This window comes from Talpa europaea (genome assembly GCF_964194135.1).
Source record: "Talpa europaea genome assembly, chromosome: 11".
Taxonomy (NCBI): Eukaryota; Metazoa; Chordata; class Mammalia; order Eulipotyphla; family Talpidae; genus Talpa; species Talpa europaea.
The window spans coordinates 47,552,267-47,576,664 of record NC_140078.1 but is presented as its reverse complement, the minus strand read 5'-3'; the positions used below and the strand labels follow the sequence as shown (position 1 = coordinate 47,576,664).

The following is a 24,398-nucleotide window of genomic DNA, read 5'->3' as shown; positions in this document are numbered from 1 at the left end:
GTATCATGTGAAAATAGTGATAATTTGAGTTCTTCCTTGCCTATTTGGATTCCTTGTATGTCTTTCTCTTGTCTTATTGCTCTGGCTAGGACTTCCAGTATTATATTGAAAAGCAGTGGTGAGAGTGGACATCCTTTTCTTGTTCCAGATCTTAATGAAAATGTTTTCAGCTTTTCGCCATTGAGAATGATACTGGCTATGGGCTTGTCATAGATGGCCTTTATGATGTTGAGGTATGTTCCTTGTATCCCGAGAACTTCAATGGCCTTTATCTTAAATGGGTGTTGTATTTGTTGAAAGATTTCTCAGCATCTATTGATAAAAATCAAAGCAGAAATAAAAGAAATCAAAACTAAAAAAACAATCCAAGACATCAATGAAACCAAAAGGTGGTTCTTCAAAAAAATAAATAAAATAGACAAATCCCTAGCCAGGTTCGCAAAGGAAAAACAGGAGAAAGTACAAATAAATAGGATCACAAATGAAAGAGGAGAAATCAGAACAGACACAGCAGAAATGAAAAGAATAATCAGAAACTACTATGCACAGTTATATGGATACAAGTTCAACAATCTAGAGGAGATGGACAAATTCCTACAACTCTACAATCACCCAAATCTAGATAAAGAAGAAATAGAACACCTAAACAGACCAATTATAAGCAGCAAAATTGAAATGGTAATCAAAAACCTCCCCAAAAACAAAAACCCAGGACCTGATGGATTTACAAATGAATTCTACCAAACATTCAGAGACGAATTAGTGCCTATCCTTCACAAACTCTTCCAAAAAATTGAGAATGAAGGGATAATACCAAACACATTCTATGAAGCCAACATTACACTAATAACAAAACTGAACAAGGACAACACACAAAAAAGAAAACTACAGACCAATCTCTCTAATGAACACCGATGCAAAAATCCTCAATAAAATTTTAGCTATCAGAATCCAACAATGTATCCATAAGATAATTCACCATGACCAAGTAGGATTTATTCCAGGGATGCAAGGATGGTTCAACATCCAAAAATCAATGTTATCCAACACATCAATAAAAAGAAATATAAAAACCATATGATAAGATCAAGATTTTAACAGAGTTAGTTTCCAGTGAGACCTCTCTCCTTGGAGTGTAGATATAGACAGTCATCTCCCTGTGTCCTCACATGGTTGTCTTTCTACGTGTACATGGAAAGAAAGAGCTCCGTGTTTCTCTTCTTATGGAAACACCAGTGCTATAGGATTAGGGTCTCACCCATATTGTTATAGGACAGGGAAAGGGGCAGCCCAAGCCCCGCAAACCTACCTATTCTATGTAGGGTTCTGCCATCTGCCGCATCAACACAAAACATGTGAGACTTTAATGGGAAGGAACTTTAATAAAACTAGGAAACAATACAGGTAAGGCAAAGAGTCTAGTTTCTAAATGAAGCACGCAAAGTTACCCATCCCCTCGTGGGTAAAAGTCCATCCATATGGGAATGGCCCAGAGCAAGGCCCCAAAGCCTGCCACAAATCTAAAGCATGTTCCAGTGAGGACCCACAGAAAAGGGTCAGAAACAACCAGACAAGCCCGGAAGGAAAAGAGCAAAATCAACATCAAGATAAAAGCTGCCATTGTCACCTCCCCATGGGTCTCACCCACATCTGTGTCACCCAGTCCACGACCAAAAGACAAGCGCAGTTTCTTCACATGTCTCTAGGCTCCACGCGCCTCCTCCAGGTCTCCTGGCTCCATCCTGCTTCCTTCCTCAGTCTCTTCTGCTTATTTTCTCCCTGAGTTGTACATTTTCCTTATTTCCTTTTCTCTTGTAAATAAACCTTTTATTAACCTTTTGTGTGTGTCTGTAGTAGAGTATTCATAAGTCCCTTTAAAGCGCATGGGTGAGGACCCATAGCCAGGAACCCGTTTAATATCGGGGTTGCTCTATAACAATAAGACCACATTTAACCTAATTACCTCCCTTTAACTACTATCTCCAAATGAATTTACAGTGAATGGTAGGACTTAAACATACATACTCTGGGGTAACACAGTTCAGTCCATAACACCTTTATTTTTCCCTTGACTCTCCTTAAGCTGTAATAAATGTTATAGTAAACTTCCCATTTCCTAATTATTCTTGAACCAGCAAATCTTCAGTTTGTACATTCTAACAGAAGAGCTGCTTCTCTCGTCTTTTCCCTCTAACAACCAAGTGACATTTGCATTTTTGTGCTCCACTTCACCCATGTTGTCCTGTAGATAGATGTGGAGAAAGTAGTCATCCAGGTAGGTGGTTGGCATTAGTGATGCCAACAAGAGGTTAGCTGACCTTGTGCGGAGAGCCCAGGAACAGACAGTGTGGGGAAAACCCCAGCTTGTTAATTCTATTTTCCCAGCAGCCATGTGTGAACACTATTTTATGCCAGAGACTATGTTAGGTGCTTTCTCTTATTCCATTGTGGTGTTCATTTTACAATTGTGCTGGTAAGAACCATGAGGTTTTGGTTGGCCATTATCATATAATTAATTAACCATAGGTTGAACTGCCTGGCTGATTCCAGTGCCAAAACCTGACTTTCCTTGGAAATTCAACCCTTCATGCCTCACTAGTTTTGGGTTCTCTTTTCTCTTTTTCCGTTAATGATGTCATCATTCCTTTATTTCTTTGCACTATGTCCTACCCCCCTGTTGGAGGCTCTTATTGCCTTCTTGGACAATTGCAATAGCTTTCTTATTGGTGGAGTGGAAAGGAAGGAAAGGGAGGGAGGAAAGGAAGGAAAGGGAGGGAGGAAAGCAGGGACCCCAGAAAACACCCATGGACCTTTTCTAAGTGAAATGGGGAGAGTGAGAGTGGTACTTTCTCCATTATAAAGAAAAGGTGGGCCTCAAATTCTAGGCAGTCATCACCCTGGGAGCTGGTTTATGGACCACTTGGCAGATTCTGTATCCCTCAGGGCTAGCAAGGAAAATGTCAGTCATCCTTAACATGAAGAAGAAAGGAAATCAAACATGGAAATCTCATTGTATAGGTGATGGAATAGCTGAGAATTCAAAGAGATTGTGGTAAATTAGCAATAGTGGGAAGCCATTATGTCTCTAGCCTGGAGAAATAGAGGTGGGAGGGGAGATTGCTAGAACCCAGTGTCATTTGTGGGATCCAGAGTCCTTGTAGGGGAGGGGAGGAGAACCTCCACAGACAGTAAATGCTCACACTGTGGTGGCTCAGCATAAGGGCAACGATTGTCTCTGTTCACTCAGCAGTCTGTGGACTGCTCCTCACTTAGAGGGCCTGTCCATGCAAGGGAAACCCTGCCACCTTTTTGGAAGGCGGCCCACCTGACTTGGAAAGCTTGGATTTGAAAATAATAAAAATAATAAATGTCACTTCCTTCTTCTTTGTGGCAAAGGTTGGGAGGGGCTGGAAAGTGCCCTGTGGGAACCCCACTTTCAGCAGCCACTCCACACCTTGGAAGGAGGCAACATGCAGGATAGTGACTTTTTATGCTTCATGGGCTCAGATCCTTCATTTTTTTTTTTAACCACTAAAACTTTAATCCTTTCCATCACTCAACCAATTCTATTTTATTATCATTTTAACATTATTATTTACAACTTGTAAGGCTCTTCAAGGCTCTTTGGGATTTTAAAGGAAAAGAAGAAATGAGAAGGGAAAAGAAGGGAAGATAAAGGAATGAGAGGGAAGAGAGACTGCTAGATTAGATCAGGAGCCAGCTGCCATGCTGTAACCTCACTGTGTATGTGTGTGGTATGTGTGTTTGCATGTGTCCACATGCATGCGCTAAGTGTATGTGTATGTTTGTGGTAGGGTATGTGTGCATTGAGTTTCATGTTTGTAGTGGGGTACTTGAGTATGTGGTGGGATTGGGTGACTACATCAACACTATGATTAGGCAAGTACACTAGGGCAGTATTTAAAGGGAATAGACAATTTCCAGTAATCACCAAAAATCACATTAAGTAGTCATGTGAGCCATTGGTGGGCCTTGGTTCTTCTAAATAGGACTTTAGCACTTACTGTCCAGTTTCTAAGGGAATGATGATACAGCATTTCACAAAGCTCTCAAGACATCAAGAACAATAAATATGGTCAGAACTGTCAGGTTCCACAATGCAGTCATTAGGCAGCACGATATGTTTAGGCTATTGTGAGCTTGTTAAATGGTTAGGAGTTGAGTAAGAAATTCACCTAAAAAATAACTTATTAAGGTAAAATTCACTTACCATAAAATTAAGCATTTTAAAGTGGATGTATGGTATATTCACAATATTATACAACCAGTACTTCCAACTAGTTCCAAGACCATTTCCCCCACTCCAAGGCAAACCCCCTTACCTGTGAAACAGTTTTTCCTCATTCCCCTCGACCAGCCCCTGGCAATCATCAGTCTGCTGTTTGTCTCTGAGGATTTATTCTTATATGTCTACCTATATGGAACTGTGTGGTGCATGACATTGTTTATGGCTTCTTCCTCTTGGTAGTGTCCTTTAGATTCATCCATGTTATAGCACACAGTAGAATTTTATTTCTTTGGTGACTGAATAACATTCTGCTGTGTATATTTGCCACCCTGTGTTTGTTATACTCTTTGGCAAATTTGAATAGCACTGGGTGTGCATGTACTTGTTTGAGTCCCTGTCTTAAATTCTTTGGGGTATGTGCCCAAGAGTGGAGTTGCAGAGATTTTGGAAAATAGGTGTGGGTGGTATAACTCCATTCTCATTGATGCAACTGTGATATATACACTATGCTTGTGGCATTGTTTTCACGGAAGTGATGGATGAAATAATGTACTGATATTTTAAAAAACCTGGCTTTTCACATGAGCCATATTATATAACTTTAGCTCTCAATAAAAGCCCTGCAAAGACTATGTACATGTAAACAAGTAAAATTATATTTGATACCTTGGTTTTTCACTGTTGTACAAAAAGGACTGCTAAGAATCATTAAAATATCTTTTTCCTGTGTTAAAAAAAACCTGGCTCTTATGAAATAAATGGGAAAAACTCTGTGGTTGGGGTTTTTCCTTAAAATGACATTTTTAAAAATAGTGATTGTCCCATATGATGTATGCTGTTATCAGCAAAGGGTGTCAGGACAGCAGTGCCAAGGAGGAGATGAAGATCAAGGGCAGAGATGGCTGGGAGATCAGGCAAACCAGCCCCCGCCCACCAAGGAATGCCTCCACTCCACTGTTGCAAAATACCAACATGAGATAAAACAAAAAGATTATGTTCTTAAAAAAAATTAGGTTTAGAGGATAATTGAGTCAGTTCCTCCACTGAAGCCTCTACCTGTTTCCTCTCGCAAAAGGCACTGACAGAGTATTCATAGAGCTTGTGAAATTCCTTTATGAAATGGAAGACCACAGAGTCAGTTTGCCTGAGGTCTCTCTGACCACAAATGAAGGTAACAGGAAGCCAGCAGCCTTAGCCTGGACAAGTGGAGAAACTTCTCTTGAGTTGAATCCAGCCACCTGTTAAAAAGACAAGGGCATGCAATGGAATACTACTCAGTGATCAAAAAAGATAAACTCATGCCATTTGCGGAAACGTGGATGGAGCTAGAAGGGGTTATGCTAAGAGACATAAGTCGGAAGGAAAATGATAAATATTTGATGGTTTCACTAATATGTGGAATACAGAGAACTGGACAAAGGGTTAGGAAAAAGGGAAAATTTGCAAGGTGTCCATAGGTCTGACACATACAGCAGGGAGGAGGATGAAGAGCGATCAAAACAGGAGAGGGAAGAGCACAAGGGACTGGGCAGATGGACCACAGTTGCCATGGTGGTGGGAGAACTTCAGGGAGGACACTGAGGGGAGAAATCAAATAATGTTCAAAAATTAACAATGATGCAAGAAAATAAATTAATTAATTTTAAAAGACAAGCTTGTGCAAGAACCCATCACACAATTCAGAGGTCACCCATAGGCCACCCTCTGAGAAGGAGCCAGAGGGCCCCTACTCTGCTGCTCACGGTTGCTTTTTGGATCACAGTGATAAATAACAGATGGCAGAGTGGCTGACTGATTTCACCATTGTCATCCTGGGTTTATGCAAAAAACCTTAATAAAGGTGAATCAGTCTCCTAGCTCTGCTGTCACACTTCTCCCCATGCTCTCCAAAGCGTGGATCTTAGGGGGAAATGGATGATGAAGGTTATTAAGGAGAGTGTTACTAACCTTGGATCCTCCTCCCATCCCTTCCCTCCTCTCCCCACCGTTACCAGGCAAACATTGATTCATCTCCTTTCCCTTTGATTCTCTTGCCGCAGGACTTCAAAAAAATTTTTTTTTGGGGCCTCCCCTGGTGATGCAGAGGTTCGGCGCTGGGCTGCAAAGCTGCCCGCAGCCTAGGCAGAGCTGGTTCAATCCCTGCCACTGGCAAGGGTCCCACATGGCACGACAGACCTCTTCTGCCATGCCTGCTTCTCCCCTCAGCAGTGTGTTTCATCGGTCTGCCTGTTCCCCGCTCTGGCTCTGGTGGATTCTCTCACCCTCCCACGCTTCTGACTGTACCCAGTGCTTGTATAAATAGATAAATAAATCTTTAAAATTTTTTTTTTGATAAACTCAGATGATACCTAATGTTTTTTTTGGGGGGGGGAATAAATCCATCCAATAAATATCAGGGAGAAAGAGGGTACAGTGATAAATGTGAATATGACATTTTGATGCATACATGAGTTGTGTGAGTGTCCCCAGAAAGTTCTAGCAGCTGCTTCTGGTAACCCAACTCCCTGAACACTGGACAACCAGTGAAAAGGTAAGATTTCTCAACAAGCAGAACAAGAGGGATATTCGATGCCTGCCTTTTAATCTCTCTTGCATCATTCACTTTTGTTGGGATTGACTTACAATTACCTTGTCTTTGCCTGAATCTACAGATATAAGCAGGGCCTGGGACTAGCTTCCTACCTAGCAAGATCACAGGCATGGGGCCTGCAGGGCACCAATTCCGAGTCCTGGTCTGGAAGAACTGGCTGTGCAGAGTCAGGCATCCGGTGAGTGCATGCCTCTGGGTTTCTCAGAGGGTCCCCATGAACTCAGAGAGATCAGGGCCTGCCCCACAAAGCTGGGAGTTGGGGGAGGGTGGGTTATTGCAAGTCATAACCTACTCCAAAGGCCAAGGTAGCTGAGCCATCATGACCAGAGTGAAATCAAGTCTGCTGCACCTTCTCAGAGAAGTTTAGCAGGAAAAAATCTAAAAGAAAACAAGTTTGAACTACACTTGGTGATTTGAAAGTCTGCTGTAATAACCAGACTGTGAATTTTCTGGTTGAAGGGACAAGGCATGAAATGTTTTTATGTGTAAGCAGAATGTTTCAGGTGCTGACCCCAAATCATGACTCCTGTGTCTGGAGCCAGAGCTGGCACGACACATTGACTCAGTCACTCTTGGATGGTCTATCTTTAGTGTTAGTCCACCTCTTTTTAGAACTATATCCAAATTACATTGCCAGGCTCTCCTAATTTCTCAAACCAGTGTGCTAAAGCTACATAAATATTCAGTGCATGTTTTATGTGAAGCAGAAATCAGTGCTTAGATTATGATAAAACATCCTGTATGTTAATAGCCAATTAAAATCAATACCTATAAATGACATTTTCAGTAGATGTGCGGTAATGTTTACATAGTTTCTGATTTTAAGGTTCACACTTCCTCTATGGGGTTTTTCTGCTGCCATATTTTTATGTTTGAAGAAGTTCAGTAATCTATATAGCATTTCATTTTATGAATTTTAATTCTCATATTCAGAATATTCTTTATTTCTTTATCAAAATAAGGTAAATGTTATGAGTTATTTCCTTATGAAAAGATTTTCAAGATTAAAACAATTTCAGTTAGAGGGTTGATAGCACAAAAGATTTAAGGTCAGCAACTAATAAGTGAAACTTACTCTTCATTATTAGTGTATTGATGTCTGGGTAGATTTTTTTCAAATCACAAACAGCATATTTTATTGACGTAGTTTATTTTGGGAATTAAGCCTATTTTACCATGAAAGTATGCAAGCTCTGCTTAACCTTTATGTATCCAAGGCTTTAAAACCCCTAACAGCTCAGTGAGGCAGGTGTTGGGAATTTCTACTCTTCATTATTGGACATTTGAGCTGTTTATACATTTTCGTGATTCTTTTTTTTTTTAATTTAAATTTTATTTTTATATTCCCCATACAATTGCAACCCCCTTATTTTGACCCCAGTCGCTCCTTTCCCCACCCCCGACCCCCCATAGAATGTCTCTGGTTCATAGTTGTTTGTTGATTTTGATTTTTACTTTCTTATAGTTATTCTTTTTCCTGGTCTCTTATTTAAGTTTTCTAGATTCCTGCTGAGTGAGACCATCCGGTATTTTTCTTTTTCTTTCTGGCTTATTTTGCTGAGCATGATCCCTTCCAGCTCCATCCATGTTGCTGCAAATTGCATGTGTTTATCTTTTTTGAATGCTGAGTAATATTCCATGGTGTATATGTACCACATCTTCTTAATCTAGTCATCTATTTTTGGGCATTTGGGTTGTTTCCAAAGCTTAGCTATTGTAAATAATGCTGCCATAAACATAGGGGTGCAGGTGCTCTTTGGAATGGCACATATTAAAAAAACTAGCAACAACAAATTTTGGTGAGGTTGTAGAGAAAAAGGAACTCTCCTGCACTGTTGGTGGGAGTGCAAACTGGTCCAACCACTATGGAGAGCTGTGTGGAGATTTCTGGACCTACTAAACATAGAGCTTCCATATGATCCAGCAATTCCACTCCTAAGTATTTACCCAAAGGACACAGAAACATTTCTGTGATTCTTAATGCTGCCAAGACAAACCTGTTTATAATAAATATTTTATTCACTTAGTTGATGGCCAATTATTTAAAGTAGTAACTCCTATTTCTCATCATTCTTTGCCTTCCTATTCACTTTAGTATACCACAGATTTACTTAACTTTTAATTTCCTCTGGTGCTTCCACTGATGTCTCAGACCAACAAGAAGAGGGAGTTTTTCTAATTTGTTCACCCACGTATTCCTCAATATTGAAAATAGTGCTTGGCACACAGTAGGTGTTCTGTAAATCCTAGTTCAGGGAAAGGAAACAGCTGCTGAGATTACTAGGAAGTTAGAGAACAAGGAGTAGAAAAGCTCTACTTGGAAAAGAAATGTCTGACTGCAATTGCCCTTGCATCTTTAGAAAGTACTCCAAATCAGTGGTACTCTGCAGGAGTGTGAGGAGATAGTAAAAGATTAAAAAAAAAAAAGAGAGAAAAAGAATAGGGCCCAGGATGTTCCTCAGGAGACTGGAATGGAAGATTTATCTCTCTCTTTCTCCAAATCCAAGAAAAAGAAAACTTTCTGCAAGGAGTTAGTAATGATCTCCACAGCTGGCAGTGGAGGTCTTCCCAAGAGGAAGAAATCTTTCCCCAAAGAGAAACTATTTAGGCATCAGGTAAAGATAAGAAACAAGAAAAATGAATTTCTCTCTCAAGGAGGAGCTGCTCAGCAGGGGATCTGAGATATTGATGGTAATAAGAGCAGCAAGAACAAGAAAACATTACCAGAAATCTCTCTGGAAGATTAGAATGGACATTTCCTTGGTGGGGCATGCCTCATGTTAACATTTCCCATGGTGTCCGTTATTCTCCAACAGAAATAAAACTTCACAAGGAAAAAAAAAATGTTGAATGAGTGAAGGGAGAAACACAATATTTGTTGCATCTCTGTTATGTGTGACATGTCTGATGAACCAGAGGAAAGTGTGTCTTGCCCTCAGAAAGCCATGGTTGGGTACAGAGAAAAACAATGGAATACATAATTACATGTTTAATAAGCCTATTTTCGGAAATATATCCTACCAGTGTCTGTGCACAAAAGGAAGTGGTCTTTGCACAGGGCTATTCATCACAGCACTGCATATAATAGCAAAAAGGGAAAAACAACACAAGGGCTTCAGCACAGAGTTTGGAGCCAGGTCCCTCTTGGTTCACATTCTGACTCTATCTTTTATTAGCTCAGCTGATCAGACAAACATCTTAACTAGATTTCCTTGCCTGTAAAATGAGATTGTTTAAGGATTAAATGACTTATTATTGTTTTTTCAACGAAACAACACCAGACATATGAGTGGGACCTGTTTTCTCATTCATTTGGTCAAAGTATTAGAGTTGGTAGAAATGGGGACTCTTGCATTGTGGGGTAAGCTCTTGGGGTGTGAGGGTGAGAGCATGAGGTATTCAAGGCTCCCAGTTTGCACAACAGGGTTAGAATGGAGCTCTGGAGAATGAAATGTGGATATGCTCACATCTCTTTATGCTATTGCTGTGAAAACATGGAGGCCTGCTCCCTCTGTGGCCCTCTGAATGAGCATCTTCAAACTGGCTATTTTTCACAGCTTCCTCCTGTTCTCCTGCGATAATCTGTAAGTTCTTTGGTTTTGTATAGCTCCTTCCCGACTGTGGATACTTTTGTCAGCATAACTGTGGGCAAACCAGTCTGACCATGTGATTAAACAACCTCAAATAATTGTGTATTTAGCGATAAGAATCAGGTACTATTTGTAAGATGAGTATGTTGTTTTCATATTTACTTACAAGAATCTGCTTTGTATGTTATTATTATAGTTTCTTTAGAAAATATTTTATTATGGAAATTTCAATCAGAAATAAAAACAAAGAATAGTAGCATTCTAAAATACTATGAGTAGATCTTATCACACATCTTTTTACTTACCTTTATAGATCACAAAATGTTACTGTTCTTGGAAAAACCAGTTTAAATGGAATATTTTCATAACTACTTTTAATACCAGTTTTTTTCTTCTTGACTTTTATTTATTGCACAAACAGTACTGCAATAATAAGGAAAAGCTAAAAAAATCACCTGAAAGTCCATTATCCTTATGCATCTGCTACTTTTATGGTCTTTTCTTGTCATTAAGCATATCTAATGCAATATTTTTACATGATTAAAATCAGAGTTTTTCACTTTATGCTTTTTGCCCACTTAATAATGAAGCCCCACATTTATATTTTTTTCTTGTCCTTAAGTTTATTTTTTTTAGGACAAGGACAGGAAGATTTTTATTTTTACTTTTATTTTTATTTATTATTATTATTTTAAATTTATTATATTTTATACACAATGAAATATTACTAAACAATGGGTGTTTAGTAAAGGGTGGAGCTGGAAGGGATCATGCTCAGTGAAATAAGCCAGAAAGAAAAAGAAAAATACCAGATGGTCTCACTCATAGCAGGAATTTAGAAAACCTAAATGAGGGACCAGGAAAAAGGCCAATTATAATAAAGTAAAAATCAAAATCAACAAGCGACTATAAACCAGAGACACAATTCAAGTTTATTTTTTTAATTGCATTTTTCTTTAAATTGGGCTGATATTGGTTTACAATAGTGAGTGTGACTCAGAGGTAGAGGTGTATATTACCACACTCACCACCAAGGCACCCATCATCCTCAGCTTAGCTCACTGGGCTCCCTCCCTCCTATGCTTTCCACCTTCCCTTTTCTACTCTGGTAGCCCCAATTCTGCATTCATATTCCTAGGGTTTGTTTAGATTTAGTATTGTCTATTCCTTTTTTTCTTTCTTTTTTTTTTTTTAAGATTTATTTATGCATATAAGAACTGGAGTACAGGTCAGAAGTGTTGGGGGGTGAGAGATTCACCAGAGAGAGTGTGGGAAGCAGAACAGGCAGATTGGCTGAAATATACTGCTGAGGGGAGCACCAGATGAGGCAGGAGAAGTCTGCTGTGCCATGTGGGTCACTTCCTCGCTCCAGGATTGAACGCATGCCTCAGTGGCTGCAGATAACTTCATAGCGCTGCATCTTAACCCCTTGTGCCACCAGGGAGGCCCCCTTGTTTTGTTTCTTACGTTCCACACATGAGTGAAATCACCAGGTACTTGTCTTTCTCTTTCTGATTTACTTTGCTTAGCATAATCCCCTCTAGTTCCACTTATGAAGCCCAACATTTTAAAAGTTGCTGTTTAGTTTCATATATAATGGTTTTATTGTGTAATAGCTTATCAGTTGGGTACATTTAATTTATTCAACCATTTCCTTATGTTGGACATTAACTTTCTTTCTAGTTCTGACTATTGTATATAATATCTTTATGCATGAATGATGAATAGTCTACTAGATAATTTCCCTTGAACACATTTTCTAGGGCAGAATCTCTGGGTCTAGGTGAGAAATCTTGTGTGAGGATAGGTTAGCAGTGATTAGCAATAGACATGTGAGTAGTCTTGTCAGCATTGGCAAATATGTGCTGGTTGAGAGCTCTGCTCTTTCACCTGAATTTTATATTCATTTGTATACTTCATGGTAACTGTAAATGAATCAGATTCACAGTTTCTCATTTTAACAAGTTACTAACAACAACAACATTGGAAAAAAAAAATGATGTAAGCCAAGTGTCTGCTCCTTGGATGTCTACATTCTTAGGGGTTTTCCTTTGTTTTATTGCACCCATTGTCTGTGACCTGTGGATGACAATGACCGTTCTTTGGTTCACAGCATCCTCTAATCTCTTGCACTTGTTGAAATTTTCTTCTCTTTTCTCAGTCTCCCTTCCAGTTACTACACCACAACCCCCAGTAAGACAGGGCTTTAATCCCTTACTTCATTAATAAAAGAAGATTCACATCTTTTGGGTTTTGGTCAACTTTTACTTAAGACTTCAGTTTCTAGGGGAATTGGAGCATAGTTGAATACAAGGACATCATTGTCTTAAAAATCCATGGTCCATTCCCAAGAGTGGATTGGAGAAATAACAAAAGTATACTGCTAGGAAACACACTAATGTGTTTCTTAACACCTGTTGACACCTGTTAAGCAACCAACCCATTCCGGGTAGGTTTATGAATGGTTCTAGCATCCACAGGCTCTTCGCCGTTGTTTGTAGTCACTGTATTCCTCCATACACTCCACTCCTCCACCCTCGACACTGCACTACCACCACACCACACACTGCTGCACCACCCTTATAAACCAGTCTCTTAGCTCAGGTGTACCCACCTACACATGCCCACACTCTACTCCAAGTGCCCACCATCAGGCATGCACTCAGGACCGCAGGGTTCCGTCATCCATCCTAATGGCGGGAGGGCAGAAAAGCCTGATACCTTTTACCTACCCTACAACACCAAACCCCAGAATTCAGTGGTGCCCATCGCAATCCCCTCCTCATACGCGAAGAAACATAGTCTTGTTTAAAGGGCCACACTGGTAAAAGTGACACTTCTCTTAGAAAAAGACAAGAGCTATGGTGTCTTTACCAGGGCTTCTCTTTCTGACCTGTATCCTAGGAGACCCTTTAGGCAGTGACAGCTACACTCAATAGAAGGCCAACTTCAAGTTCCAACACTTCTCATTAGAGAAACACCCGTAAGTCCACTCCCACCAGGCTGCATCCCATTTATATATGTAACTCCCAGTCATCCTTATCTTAAAAACACATTCTGGGGATGTTTTTCTTTAACATGTTGTAGGGTAAAGAAAATGTCAGGCTTTTCTGCCCTCCCGCCATCAGGATAGATGATGGATCCTTGAGGTCCTGAATGCATGCCTGATGGCGGGCACCTGGAATAGGGGTGTGGGCCTAGGTAGATGGGATTCACCTGGGCTAAGACTGTGCTTTTTAAGGGCGGCATCACGGGGACACCAGCAGAAGAAACAGTAGAAGCCGAAAGAGAAGCCTGAAGCAGAAGCAGAGAACGCCAGAGAGCCCAGATAGAGTAAAGATTTGCTGGGGGCTGGGAGGACTGCCAGCCTCCCAGCCCCCCAGCACCTCTGCCTGCCACGTACCTGCTGAACCCCAATAAAAACCTGCAAAACCACTGAAGACGCTGACTCCTCCTTTACCTCGCCTGCATGGGATCAGAAAACCTGCACTGTGTCCTGTTCCTGACCCTTACACATGTAAAGAGCAAATTCTCAAGCTGAGTTCCATCTGCTTCAAACCTCAGAACACGTATATGTGTATGTTCCTTTTATAAAACAAAACCCCTCACATTTCTTTGAGATTTTTGTCTACCACTGAATTCAGGTGCTGAAAGCCTAACTTGGTGTTAAGAATAATTTTCTTTTGAAAATAAGGAATGCTGACCACAATTTCTGTAATTTTCTCAAATCAAAAAATATTATAAATATATCAAGACCTTATTTGTTCTGGAGATTGTTTAAACTTTAGAGGCTGAAACTTGCTGGTTTTGTATAATTGCAAGTTATTAATTATTTACTTTCAGAGTGGCTATAAGGGTCTATTAAGGGCATTAGTGGGGATTGGGAGGTCAAAGGTCAGGAGCTGACCTCTGATGGGCAGGTTAGAAAAAAATCAAAACATGGCTTCTGAAAAGATGTTACAGTTGTGACTTTGTATTTTTTTTTAAATATCAACATTTTTATATTAGAGGAAAAAGAACTATGTTGACAAATTGGTGGGCATGTCACTAAAAGAGTCATGAGTATAATGACTTGTAAGTGGTTTTATAAATAAACAAAGATTTAAAAAGGTCACCAACATGGAACCTGTGCCTCTTCACACATCACCATATGACTATATTTGTTTGAGCCTAGCTGTCTCCTTTTTCTCGCATTGATGCTTAATTTACTCAGCTGTTTAGGGAGAACACATTCCTTTCAGATTAAAAGAAACAGAGATTATTCTAGAGAAGAAAAATATCTGCATTTGTTTTTAAAAGACAAAACAGGTGACTTCCAGGACATCAGATTTCTCCTTATTATAAGCACACAGTCATGTTGGATGAGAGGCCTACCTCCTGCAGTCAGATCTCATTTCAACCTAACCAGCTACATCTGCAATAATCTTATTTCCAAATAAGATCACAGTCTGAGAACTTCATCAGTGAATTTGGGGAAGAAAATTTAGTCCATAAGAGAGTGGTAACAGGGTATGGGGGGAAAAGCTTCAGGCTTTCTCACCCTCCCACTGTGCATGGGCATGGAGGTGTGCAGCGGAGTGTGGCAGACTACAATGGAGTGCAGCAACGAACAGCGGAGAGCATGAAGACACCAACATGGCTGCTAGAGCCTGTAATGAACATACCCGGTGTGGGATGGTTTCTCTACACAGGGCCCAGTGTGGGTTCTAAAAAATCAAGTCCCATCTCAGGAGAAAAAATTTGCCTTGCCTTGGGTTCTTTGGACTTTTAAACAGGGCAGTTCTCCAGGTGATATGGACCTATGCTGACTCTCCCCCTCACACCCTCACCATTCCTGTTATTAGGGTATCCTCATGGTGGGCTTGTCAGAGTGAAGCCTGGAGTACGCTTCCCTGTTCACCTCTAAGCAGTGACCTCTCCAGGAGACCTCTGCCAACAATCCACAGAGCCACAGCCTGAGTGCTGTTGAACAGGATGAGAGGGAGGAGGTGATGGCGTCTTCAGGCAGCAGTGAAGTCCTGATCTTAGTGCCTGAACAGTAGCAGGGCAATCACACAATTTCCTGCTGAGTCTGTGTCACAGTTTAAGACCAGTTTCTTTCCCTGTGATTGGGCACAGGTGCCGGTGGGCTCAAGAGCACTCCAGGGGCTCTTTAGCAAAATCAGAAATCAATTCAGATTGTTTGGTTGGTATCAAAACCAAGTCAGTCATCTTCCTACTTGTCGTTACTTCTGGAGGCCACAGCATCCTCAGGGTTGCCCTGGCGGGCAGGCCTCTCTCTGCCCCGGACTCCAAGAGGAAATTAGCCACTGTCAATGAACTTGCCAAAGGCCATTCAGTGTGTTTCAGTTTACTTAAAGCAGCGATCTAGGAAAAGCGGTTCCAAAATAAAAAATTAAAAGCAAAGAAATATAAATACAAAAAAACTTGTATCGCTAGAGTGTGGTACAGACATGCATTAGGCTGTTTTGGGTTTGCTTGTTTGTTCTTTTTTGTTTTTTAATATTTTATTTTATATAATTCTTACATCATTTTTCATTTTTACACAATGTGTGCATTTTCATTTTGGTTATATTCCCCATACAATTGCAATCCCCCTATTTTGACCCTAATCCTTCCTCTCCCCGCCCAGCCCCCTGTTGTATGTCTCTGGTTTATAGTTGCTTGTTGATTTTGATTTTTACTTTGTATTAGTCTTTTTCCTGGTTCCTTATTTAGGTTTTCTAAATTCCTGGTATGAGTGAGACCATCTGGTATTTTTCTTTTTCTGACTTATCTCGCTGAGCATGATCCCTTCTAGCTCCATCCATGTTGCTGCAAACTGCATGTGTTTATCTTTTTTGATTGCTGAGTAATATTCCATTGTGTATATGTACCACATCTTCTTGATCCAGTCATCTATTTTTGGGCATTTGGGTGTTTCCATAGCTTAGCTATTGTAAATAGTGCTGCTATAAACACAGGGGTGCAGGTGCCCTTTGGAATTAATGTTTCTGTGTCATTTGGTAAATACCTAGGAGTGGAATTGCTGGATCATATGGAAACTCTATGTTTAGTAGTTCAAGAAATCTCCACACAGCTCTCCATAGTGGTTGGAGCAGTTTGCACTCCCACCAGCAGTGCCACCAAGACTGAAATCATACCAACCATCATCTCTGACCATGAAGGGTTTGTTTGTTTTTCTTCACACTCATAATCGCAGTATCAACTGGGCCTTTTCTTTGATTTTGATTGATCTCAGTTCATATCTGAGGCTTTAAGGTTAGCTTCATTTTCCTCCTGTGCTCCTTCTCAAAGCATTTGTAATAAAATAAGTAAATAAATGATCACACATAAAAACAACTTTGAAAGGAAGTGGGTGAGTTTTTATTACAATGAGTCTTATATAGAATTTTATTGGGCTGTGGGATACATTTTCCTCTGCATTATTGCCTGAGTTTACTTTTCTCTTTGGCCCGGATAGGTGAGGGTTTTCCAGTTATAAAAAAAATTGAAAAAAAAAATCGAAACACCTCTTAGTAACTTAACTCCAAGAGCAGAGGTAAAGAGGACTCCACCTTATTTTATGGGACTGTATTGGGGACCGGCTGGGTGTGTCCCAAGGTCAGGTGGCTGGGGCTTGTCCCTGGGGCTTTTGAGTCTGGAGCTTGAGCTCCTGGGAGAGTGTGACCTGTGGATCATAGAACCCCAGTTTGGAAAATCAGCACTTCTTAGGAATGAGCAGGAAGAGGTGAGGAATTTCGGTGTCTACATCTTGTTCTTTGTCAAGACTCATTCTGGCTGAAAGTGTGTGTATGTGGTGGTGGTGGGGAGCTACAAGATCAGAAATGAAAGATAAGGCATATGGTGATCTCAGTGAACCTGAGCACATGGGATTTCTCCCTCAGTCCCATCTCCTTTCATCTGCATTTTGTTTGTCATGTCTGCGGAGCCTGTGGGGTGACATCTGCCAAGCCTGGCAGATCATCACATTCTTTAGATGAGGTTCCTGGTCTTCTTTGATCTTCCCTACATGCCTGCACAGCAGGACTTCTCATATCCATTTCCAAGATGAAGGAATCTGAGTGCAGGGAGTGTCTGGAACTTCCCCAGGTCCATGGAGAGAAGACATGGAAGCTGCACACATCTGCCTGGTCCTGTTCAGAACCCCATGGCTCTATACCAGTTTGCTCTAGTGAACAATTCTGAAAAACACATGTCTTGATTTCTTGAAGCCTAGGGTGGGTGAAATAGGACAAAATACTACCAAATAAAGAGAGTTAGGGAACTGTCTCTTCCATGTGCTAGGAGTGAATTTGGTTGTCTCCGTGTACTTCACTGGGTCAGTGTCCTGTTGGGAACTGCTGGAAGAATTTAGTCTCTAACAGACTTGAGCCCTGTCAGTACTGCACACTTGTGTAGGCTGTGTCATTCCCCAATACAGGCCATGCTGAGACATCTCTATTGGAGGCTTTCTATGTCCAGGGGTAGCATGTTCATCCCAGCATGTTCATTCCACTGGTGTCATGAAGGTACATAGGAAACATTATCTTAATGCTGAGCTTATAGGGTACTTAAAACATAATCTCAAAGCAAATTTTAAATATAACACAGGTGAGTCAAGAGGGAACTCAAATTGCTCTTTCTTTCTACATTATGTGCAAACTGTTCGCCGGCTTCTTTCCAGAAGGGATGTACAGTCATGTAATGCCAACCGGCGTGTCCATTATTAGGTTCTCCTGGCCTGCGGTAGTCTATGTGTGTGTGTGAGGTCTGTGTTTGCAAACTTAGGACACATGCAATGGTATATTAATGCTTATTTAATTATCTATGTTGAGGCGTTAGTCTAAGAATGGACATTTCATATGTATTTTCCCTTATATAAATTGCCCATCAAATTCTTTACTAATTTAGTAAATTTAGTGGTTCAGTTAAGACCTTGCTATATGTGTTACAGTATTCTCCAATTAGTTTTTAATTTTGTTTGCTACTTTTTATTGTTCAAATTAAATGTGTATATCTTCTTTTATTCTTTGAAATAGATTTTTTATAATTTCAAGACCATAGGGTTGATCAATATTCTTACTTCTAGATTTTATAGGATTAAATTTAGTCTATTTTATATTTTCATCTACTTAGAGAGTACTTTTGAATATTGTATAAGGTTTTAGCTTATTTAAAAAAATCTTAAATCAGGTGACCTAAACCATTGTTGTATTATTCTTCCTTACCTCCTTGTACTGACAAGGTTATTTTGTTATACATTTTGAAGCACAGGATAGATTATTTTGTTATATATTTTGAAGCATAGGATAGAGTTTATCTTTGGACTTGTCATGTTACTTCATTTTGATTTTTGAATTTCAGTTTTTAAGGCATTGGTCCAATATTTTGTGGGATATAACCTTTCATAGTTCTTCTAGTCCCTGCAGAATTGCCTTTGCTTTTGGAATATATTTGTTCACCAATTATATTTTAGAAACAATATGATATGAAAAACTATTACAGATGGCATTTTGATTAGAGCTTCATCCAATGTGAAGGGGAACTTGTGCAGGGAGATTGTGTCTGTCCCCTAGCCATGCACCAAGGCCATCCTGGACCATTCATCTCCCTGAGTGCTGACCTCATGCCCTTTTCATTGCCTATGGCCCCAGTCTTTTTTTCACCTATTGCCTCCTCTATGCTCATTGGGCTTAGTGGTGGAGGAAATAATGTTAAATTCACTTATGTGGTACATGTTTCAGACTCTTACTCAATTGACGCTTTAGAAAACCCCAATGAATGAGAATCTTTGGGTACACTCGATATACCTGACTTCCAGAAAGGATATATGAATGTGTATCTCCTAATTTGATGACTTTGTTTATTGTCTCCCTTTAGTCTGGGAGGAAATAAATTATTCTTCATTATTCTTTTATGTTCACTCCTATGTCTCTAACACAATGATGGAAAGAACAGGTGCTAAAGGAATGTTTAATGAATGAAGGTTGAAAGAAAGCCAATTATTTTTCAACATAAAGTTCAAAAACCAAAACAAAAATGAGGAAAGGGAGAAAGTTTCTCTTTCTCTCAGTATCCAGCAAACTCAGTAGCCAACAGAAAGGTATGGAAAGGGTTTATCAAGGAGGGAATTTGGGACTCTGATCAAGAGAGCATTAGATGTCCCAGCTCCAAATTTCAATGGATTTAGGCAGGTCAACTATGGTGGTAGATGCTATTTGGTTTTGACTCGTGCTTTGTTTGCAACCACATTTCTTACAGTATTTTAAAACAGAGATCTTATAATACTTCTGGGAAAGTGCTTCTTCTGGGAGGTTGATATACAGAGAAACGTAAGTGCTTCAGAGAGACACAATAGAATTCCGTGCTTCTGTGTAGTCCTTTATTTCCAGGGACAATGGCAACTGACTAATTATATACTTTACTTCATCTTCCTTGATATTCTAAACTTATTATGATGTTTTCCTTTTTATTCAGCCAATGAAATCTTGTGATTAGCTCCTCCCTCTGAAGAACTTTTTATCTTCATTCATTTATTTTTTGTCTCAAAGCATTTTATTCTTTGTGGTTTTATTCCTTGTAACCAAAACCACATACTGCCTAAGCAACTTGGAGGATTTAGAAATGAGTTTAAAGTCAGTGTGCGAGGTGTTTTGTTCAAGTAGATGGAAAATTACTAATTACTGAGAGACAGTCCAGGTTCCATTATGAACTAGATTCAAGGATAGTGAGCAAGTTATTTATCTTCTTGGTTTTCAATGTATTCAGCTGGACCAGTCTTTTCTTTCTCTCTGATTGTTGGAAGGATGAAATGATGGGTGAGCAAGAGCTTATAAATGCTCCAGGGCTATAAAAGGAGCTGCTAGAGACCAGGACTTGATCTTTACTTCTGCACCCCCAGAAGAGCTTCAGTCAGGGTTTGTCCAGCTTGGCTCCTCTTTCTTTCACAAGTACATTTACTTCATCCTTCAGTCAGGGACTTGATCATAATTATTCACCCTGGCCCACAATACAGTGTCTGACACACAGTACGGAATTCCTGATGAATGAATGAACAGTGTTCTTATTTTTATTGCTCCAGTACACCACAATTTATTGTTCTGTGCTCCTATTTCTTTGCATGACTTCCAATATTTTTCACTCACAGATAATGCTGTTGTAAACATACTTAAGCACGCCTTTTAGTTCATATATGTAAATAATGATATTTATCATTTTACTGATATAGTGAAGTGGCTTTCTAAAGTTTTTGTTCATCTGAACCCTCACCAACACTTGCAGTTTTCAGACTTTTTATGTTTCTCCAAACCAGTGGATGGAAAATGTTATTTCATAGCGGTTTAACTTGGATTTTCCTGATGACTAGTGATAGTGAATATATGATGATGTATTTACAAGGTGTTCATTATCTTTCCATTGTTCTCTATCAGATAATCTCTTCCTCACTGAGTTGCAGTCACATGTATAGGCTGTGGTCACAGCATTTTCAATTACATACACTGAGACTGGTTTTTCAACTGAAGTAGCTTATCTTTCTTTTTTAAAATAGATTTTCTGTAGAAGAAAAAAATTAATTTTAATACAGTTTAAGGTTATTTTATGGTTTTTGTTTCTCTACATCTTGTTTAAGGCAAAACATGAAGGAGATGCCTCAGTTTTCTTGCAAATATTTTTAAAGCTTCCTTTTTTTCACATTTAGAACTACACAGTTGATGAGTGATGAAGATCAACTCCCTCTCTGCTTCCTCATCCCTGCTCCGAGGGTAACCAATTTTGTGGCATTATTTATTGTATAGTAAGCTTTTCCCTATTAGTCTGTTGGCCGCCATTTTCCTATATCAACTTTCCAAATATACAAGCCATTATGCCTGGGTTCTCTATGACATTTCACAGGTCAATGCCTATATTGTTGAACTAATAACACACTGTTGTTCTTACTATTATTTTCAAGAAAGTTTTGATATGTCAGATGTTAATTTCGTTCATCCTGTTGGTGAAAATTGCCTTGGTGTTTTGTACTTGATTTTTTTTTCAAATACATTCTAGAACAAGCTCATTAAGTTTGACTAAAACAGCAATAGCAAAATGATAACAAAATAAATTAAAACTTATAGTAATTCCATTGGAAATGCATTGAATCTATTGCTCAACTTGGGTAAACATTTTTAAGAAATTGCAATTTCTTATGCATTATCAATGTTCATCTGCTCATTTATTTAGGTTCTATTTAGTGTCTTTCAATATATTTTCTCAATTTTCTTCATGAAAATAATTTAGATTCTCCCCCACACACAAGTATTCTGTACATTTTTTTTTGGTGATAATATAAATATGGCTGGGTGTCATATTTGCATCACATATTCTTTCTTCAAGAACTTTGTGAATATGGGTGAATTGGCCTTTAGCATTGAATAATTTGAGGATATGTTTGAGGTTAGATATATCTTTCCCTCCTCCTTGGTAGCTGAATTGACACTTTTTTTCCATGGAGTATTCTTTCTTTATCTTTGAAGGTCACCTAAAGCTTGTCTGTAGTTTATTCTCTCCACCTGGAATACAGTATATTCTTTTCAGTATTCAAATGAAGTCTTCCTCTCTATTTCAGGGAAATTCTCCTGTGTTGTTGGATTCTCTACTTCAAAGATGTCCATTTTCTTGATGTTTTAGTCTTTGTTTTTTAAATATGTTAGTTCTTATGTATCAATTTTCACTTTTAAAAATGTTTAAAATCAGTTTTTATCTGAAACTTTTCCTAATGCAAATTCAAATTTAACCAGTGTCCATTCTCCTTTTGCTGTTTCTAAATCATTTAAAATACCCAGGGGTGATTTCTTTGTTATCTTTTTTTCCTTCATATATGCACCTCTCTTTTTATTCATTCTTTGTCTTTGCTTTTTGAACTCTTGCTTTCGGAACATCAGTTTTTATTAAATTGTTCTTTATTTTAAAGAAGTTCTTTGTTGTAAAGGAATTCTTTGGTTTTTTTTTGTTTCTTTCTTATTTATGCTGTATGACTTTCTTTGCTTGCTATTTTTGGTTCATTTTTCTTCAAAATGTTTAGATTCATATTTTGCTTTCTTTTCATCTGACTCATATTTAAGCTACTCCAGGTATTATGTGTGTTCTTGACTGATTTTCTTTTCCCCCAGTAAATCTGAGACCAGTTTGATTTCTCCTTTTAACCTCAGTGCTCTCTTAGCATATCCAAAGTGCTGCAAATTTTTGTAGCAGAAGGATGGTTGGGATGGTAATGAAAATGAGTGGGAATAGCTAGTACCCCATGGCCGCCGAGCAGCAGCCGGGCGAGCCGGGAAGGGAAAGGCAGAATTAGAAGGTCATGTGATGTTGGAGTAGGAGGATTTTTCTTAGTGACTTTAGGATGCTGGTTCCATTGTAGGTATAACTATGCAAAACAAAGAATCCAGGAAAGAATTGCCAGAGAAGGAATTAAAAATAAGATTTTATATGAAAGTACCCACCTTGATCCTGAAAGAAAACAAACCAATGGCAACAGCAGCGCTGAGCAATCTCGGGTATATAACACCCAAATACAATGGAAGTCAGTGTGAAAAAAGCTGAGAGCAACTATAAAAAACCTACCTTTTATGTACTATAAAGCCTTCAATCAAGTAAAAAAAAAAAAGAAAATGAGTGGGAATAAATGAGATGAGATACAGTCATTTTTAGACTGGCTGGTCTCTTTGTTGTCCTTTGATATGTTACATGTCTTGAATCATATTCACTCTATCTAGTGGGGGATATTACTCCCCACATTTGGACTCTTTTCATGTTTTAATGTATAGCCCTGGGGGTTTCTCCAACAGTCATCCTCATTGCTCACTTTCATGTTTCAATTGATCATTCCCAATATCCCCAACTCCTTCCAGGCCTTCCCTCTACTCATGTGGATGGGGAGGGTTGCTGGGATAGTGAGGGTACATTATTACTGCTTTGGAGGTCCTTGGCTGAGTTAGGAGTCATGGTGGGATTGTCTGATTTGCTTTAGAAACTTTGCTTCTAGACACTGAAGTTTTTAAAATTAATTAAAGTTGTCTCTTTCCTCTAACTTCTTTTCTCTCCCCTTCAGTTCCACCTGTCTCATTTTGTCTGTGAGGAAGTTTCAATATGCCATTTTACTTAAAGATATATATGTTTATACGTGTGCCTTCAGGTCTCCCAAAATGCAATTTTATCTCAGTTGCCTCAAGGAACTAAGGAAAGGGAACATGGGAACGTCAGGGCAGAGGTACTGTGGTTGTAAAATTTGAGGTGTAGGACTGGGCAGGTTCCCTCCTGGACACTGTGGAGGGGAAGATGGCTTTGTAATTTGAAGAGTGACTGCAGTTTTGTAAACACTAATAGGTTTACTAAATGTTTATTTTCCCTGAAGCAGAGCCTCCAGCAGCATCTATTTCTTGTTGCCTGTGGACAGCAGGGACACCACCTTTTGCTTGGATCCATTCCTAGTGTTGAGACATTACTCCAGGGCCTAAAGGGAAGGACATGGAGGAAAGCACAGCAATTAACCCAAAAGCTCCCATTGAACAAGATTAAGATTAAAAAAGCTAAGTAAGGACCCACCTTAGTGACCTAGGGGTTAAGTCTCAGCACTATCACTACCAAGGCCCACTGCGATGGCCTGAGTTCCATTCCTGGCCAGGGAGCTAACCCACATGGCACAGCAGACCTCTCTGTCTTGCCCACTGCTCACCTCAGCAGTGTATTTCAGTAAATCTGCCTGTTCTGCCCCCTACTTCTGTCTCTGGTGAATCCTCTCACCCCCACACCTTTGGCCTACACCCTAGTTCTTCTATGTATAAACAAACAAACAAGTAAATAAATAAATCTTTAAAAAATAAATTATGGCGATATTGATGTATAGAAAGAAAAAAATGCAGATGTTGTAAACTAACAGGCTGATAAATTGATTACATAAAATACTTAGGCAATAGCAAAGCAAATAATACACTGTTGAAAATATTTGCAA

General features: G+C 39.3%; 2 protein-coding genes across 2 annotated transcripts in view; both read left to right on the top strand.

Moving 5' to 3' along the window:
* Positions 1-6,948: 6,948 nt before the first annotated feature.
* The window catches only part of ABCA13 (ATP binding cassette subfamily A member 13), a gene marked incomplete at its 5' end in the record, with an annotated part of 529,302 nt that continues 511,852 nt past the window's right edge, over positions 6,949-24,398 (top strand). The window contains one exon of the mRNA XM_084247732.1: positions 6,949-7,017. Within this exon, the coding sequence (XP_084103858.1) occupies positions 6,949-7,017 (69 nt within the window). The remainder of the gene's footprint in view (positions 7,018-24,398) is intronic.
* On the top strand, positions 21,131-23,028 carry LOC311179352 (cytochrome c oxidase assembly protein COX20, mitochondrial-like; the record flags this gene model as incomplete). The annotated part of the gene is made up of 2 exons (XM_084246576.1): positions 21,131-21,174; positions 22,707-23,028. 2 exons carry the CDS (start codon positions 21,131-21,133, stop codon positions 22,978-22,980), a joined length of 318 nt encoding a protein of 105 aa, XP_084102702.1. The 3' UTR covers positions 22,981-23,028.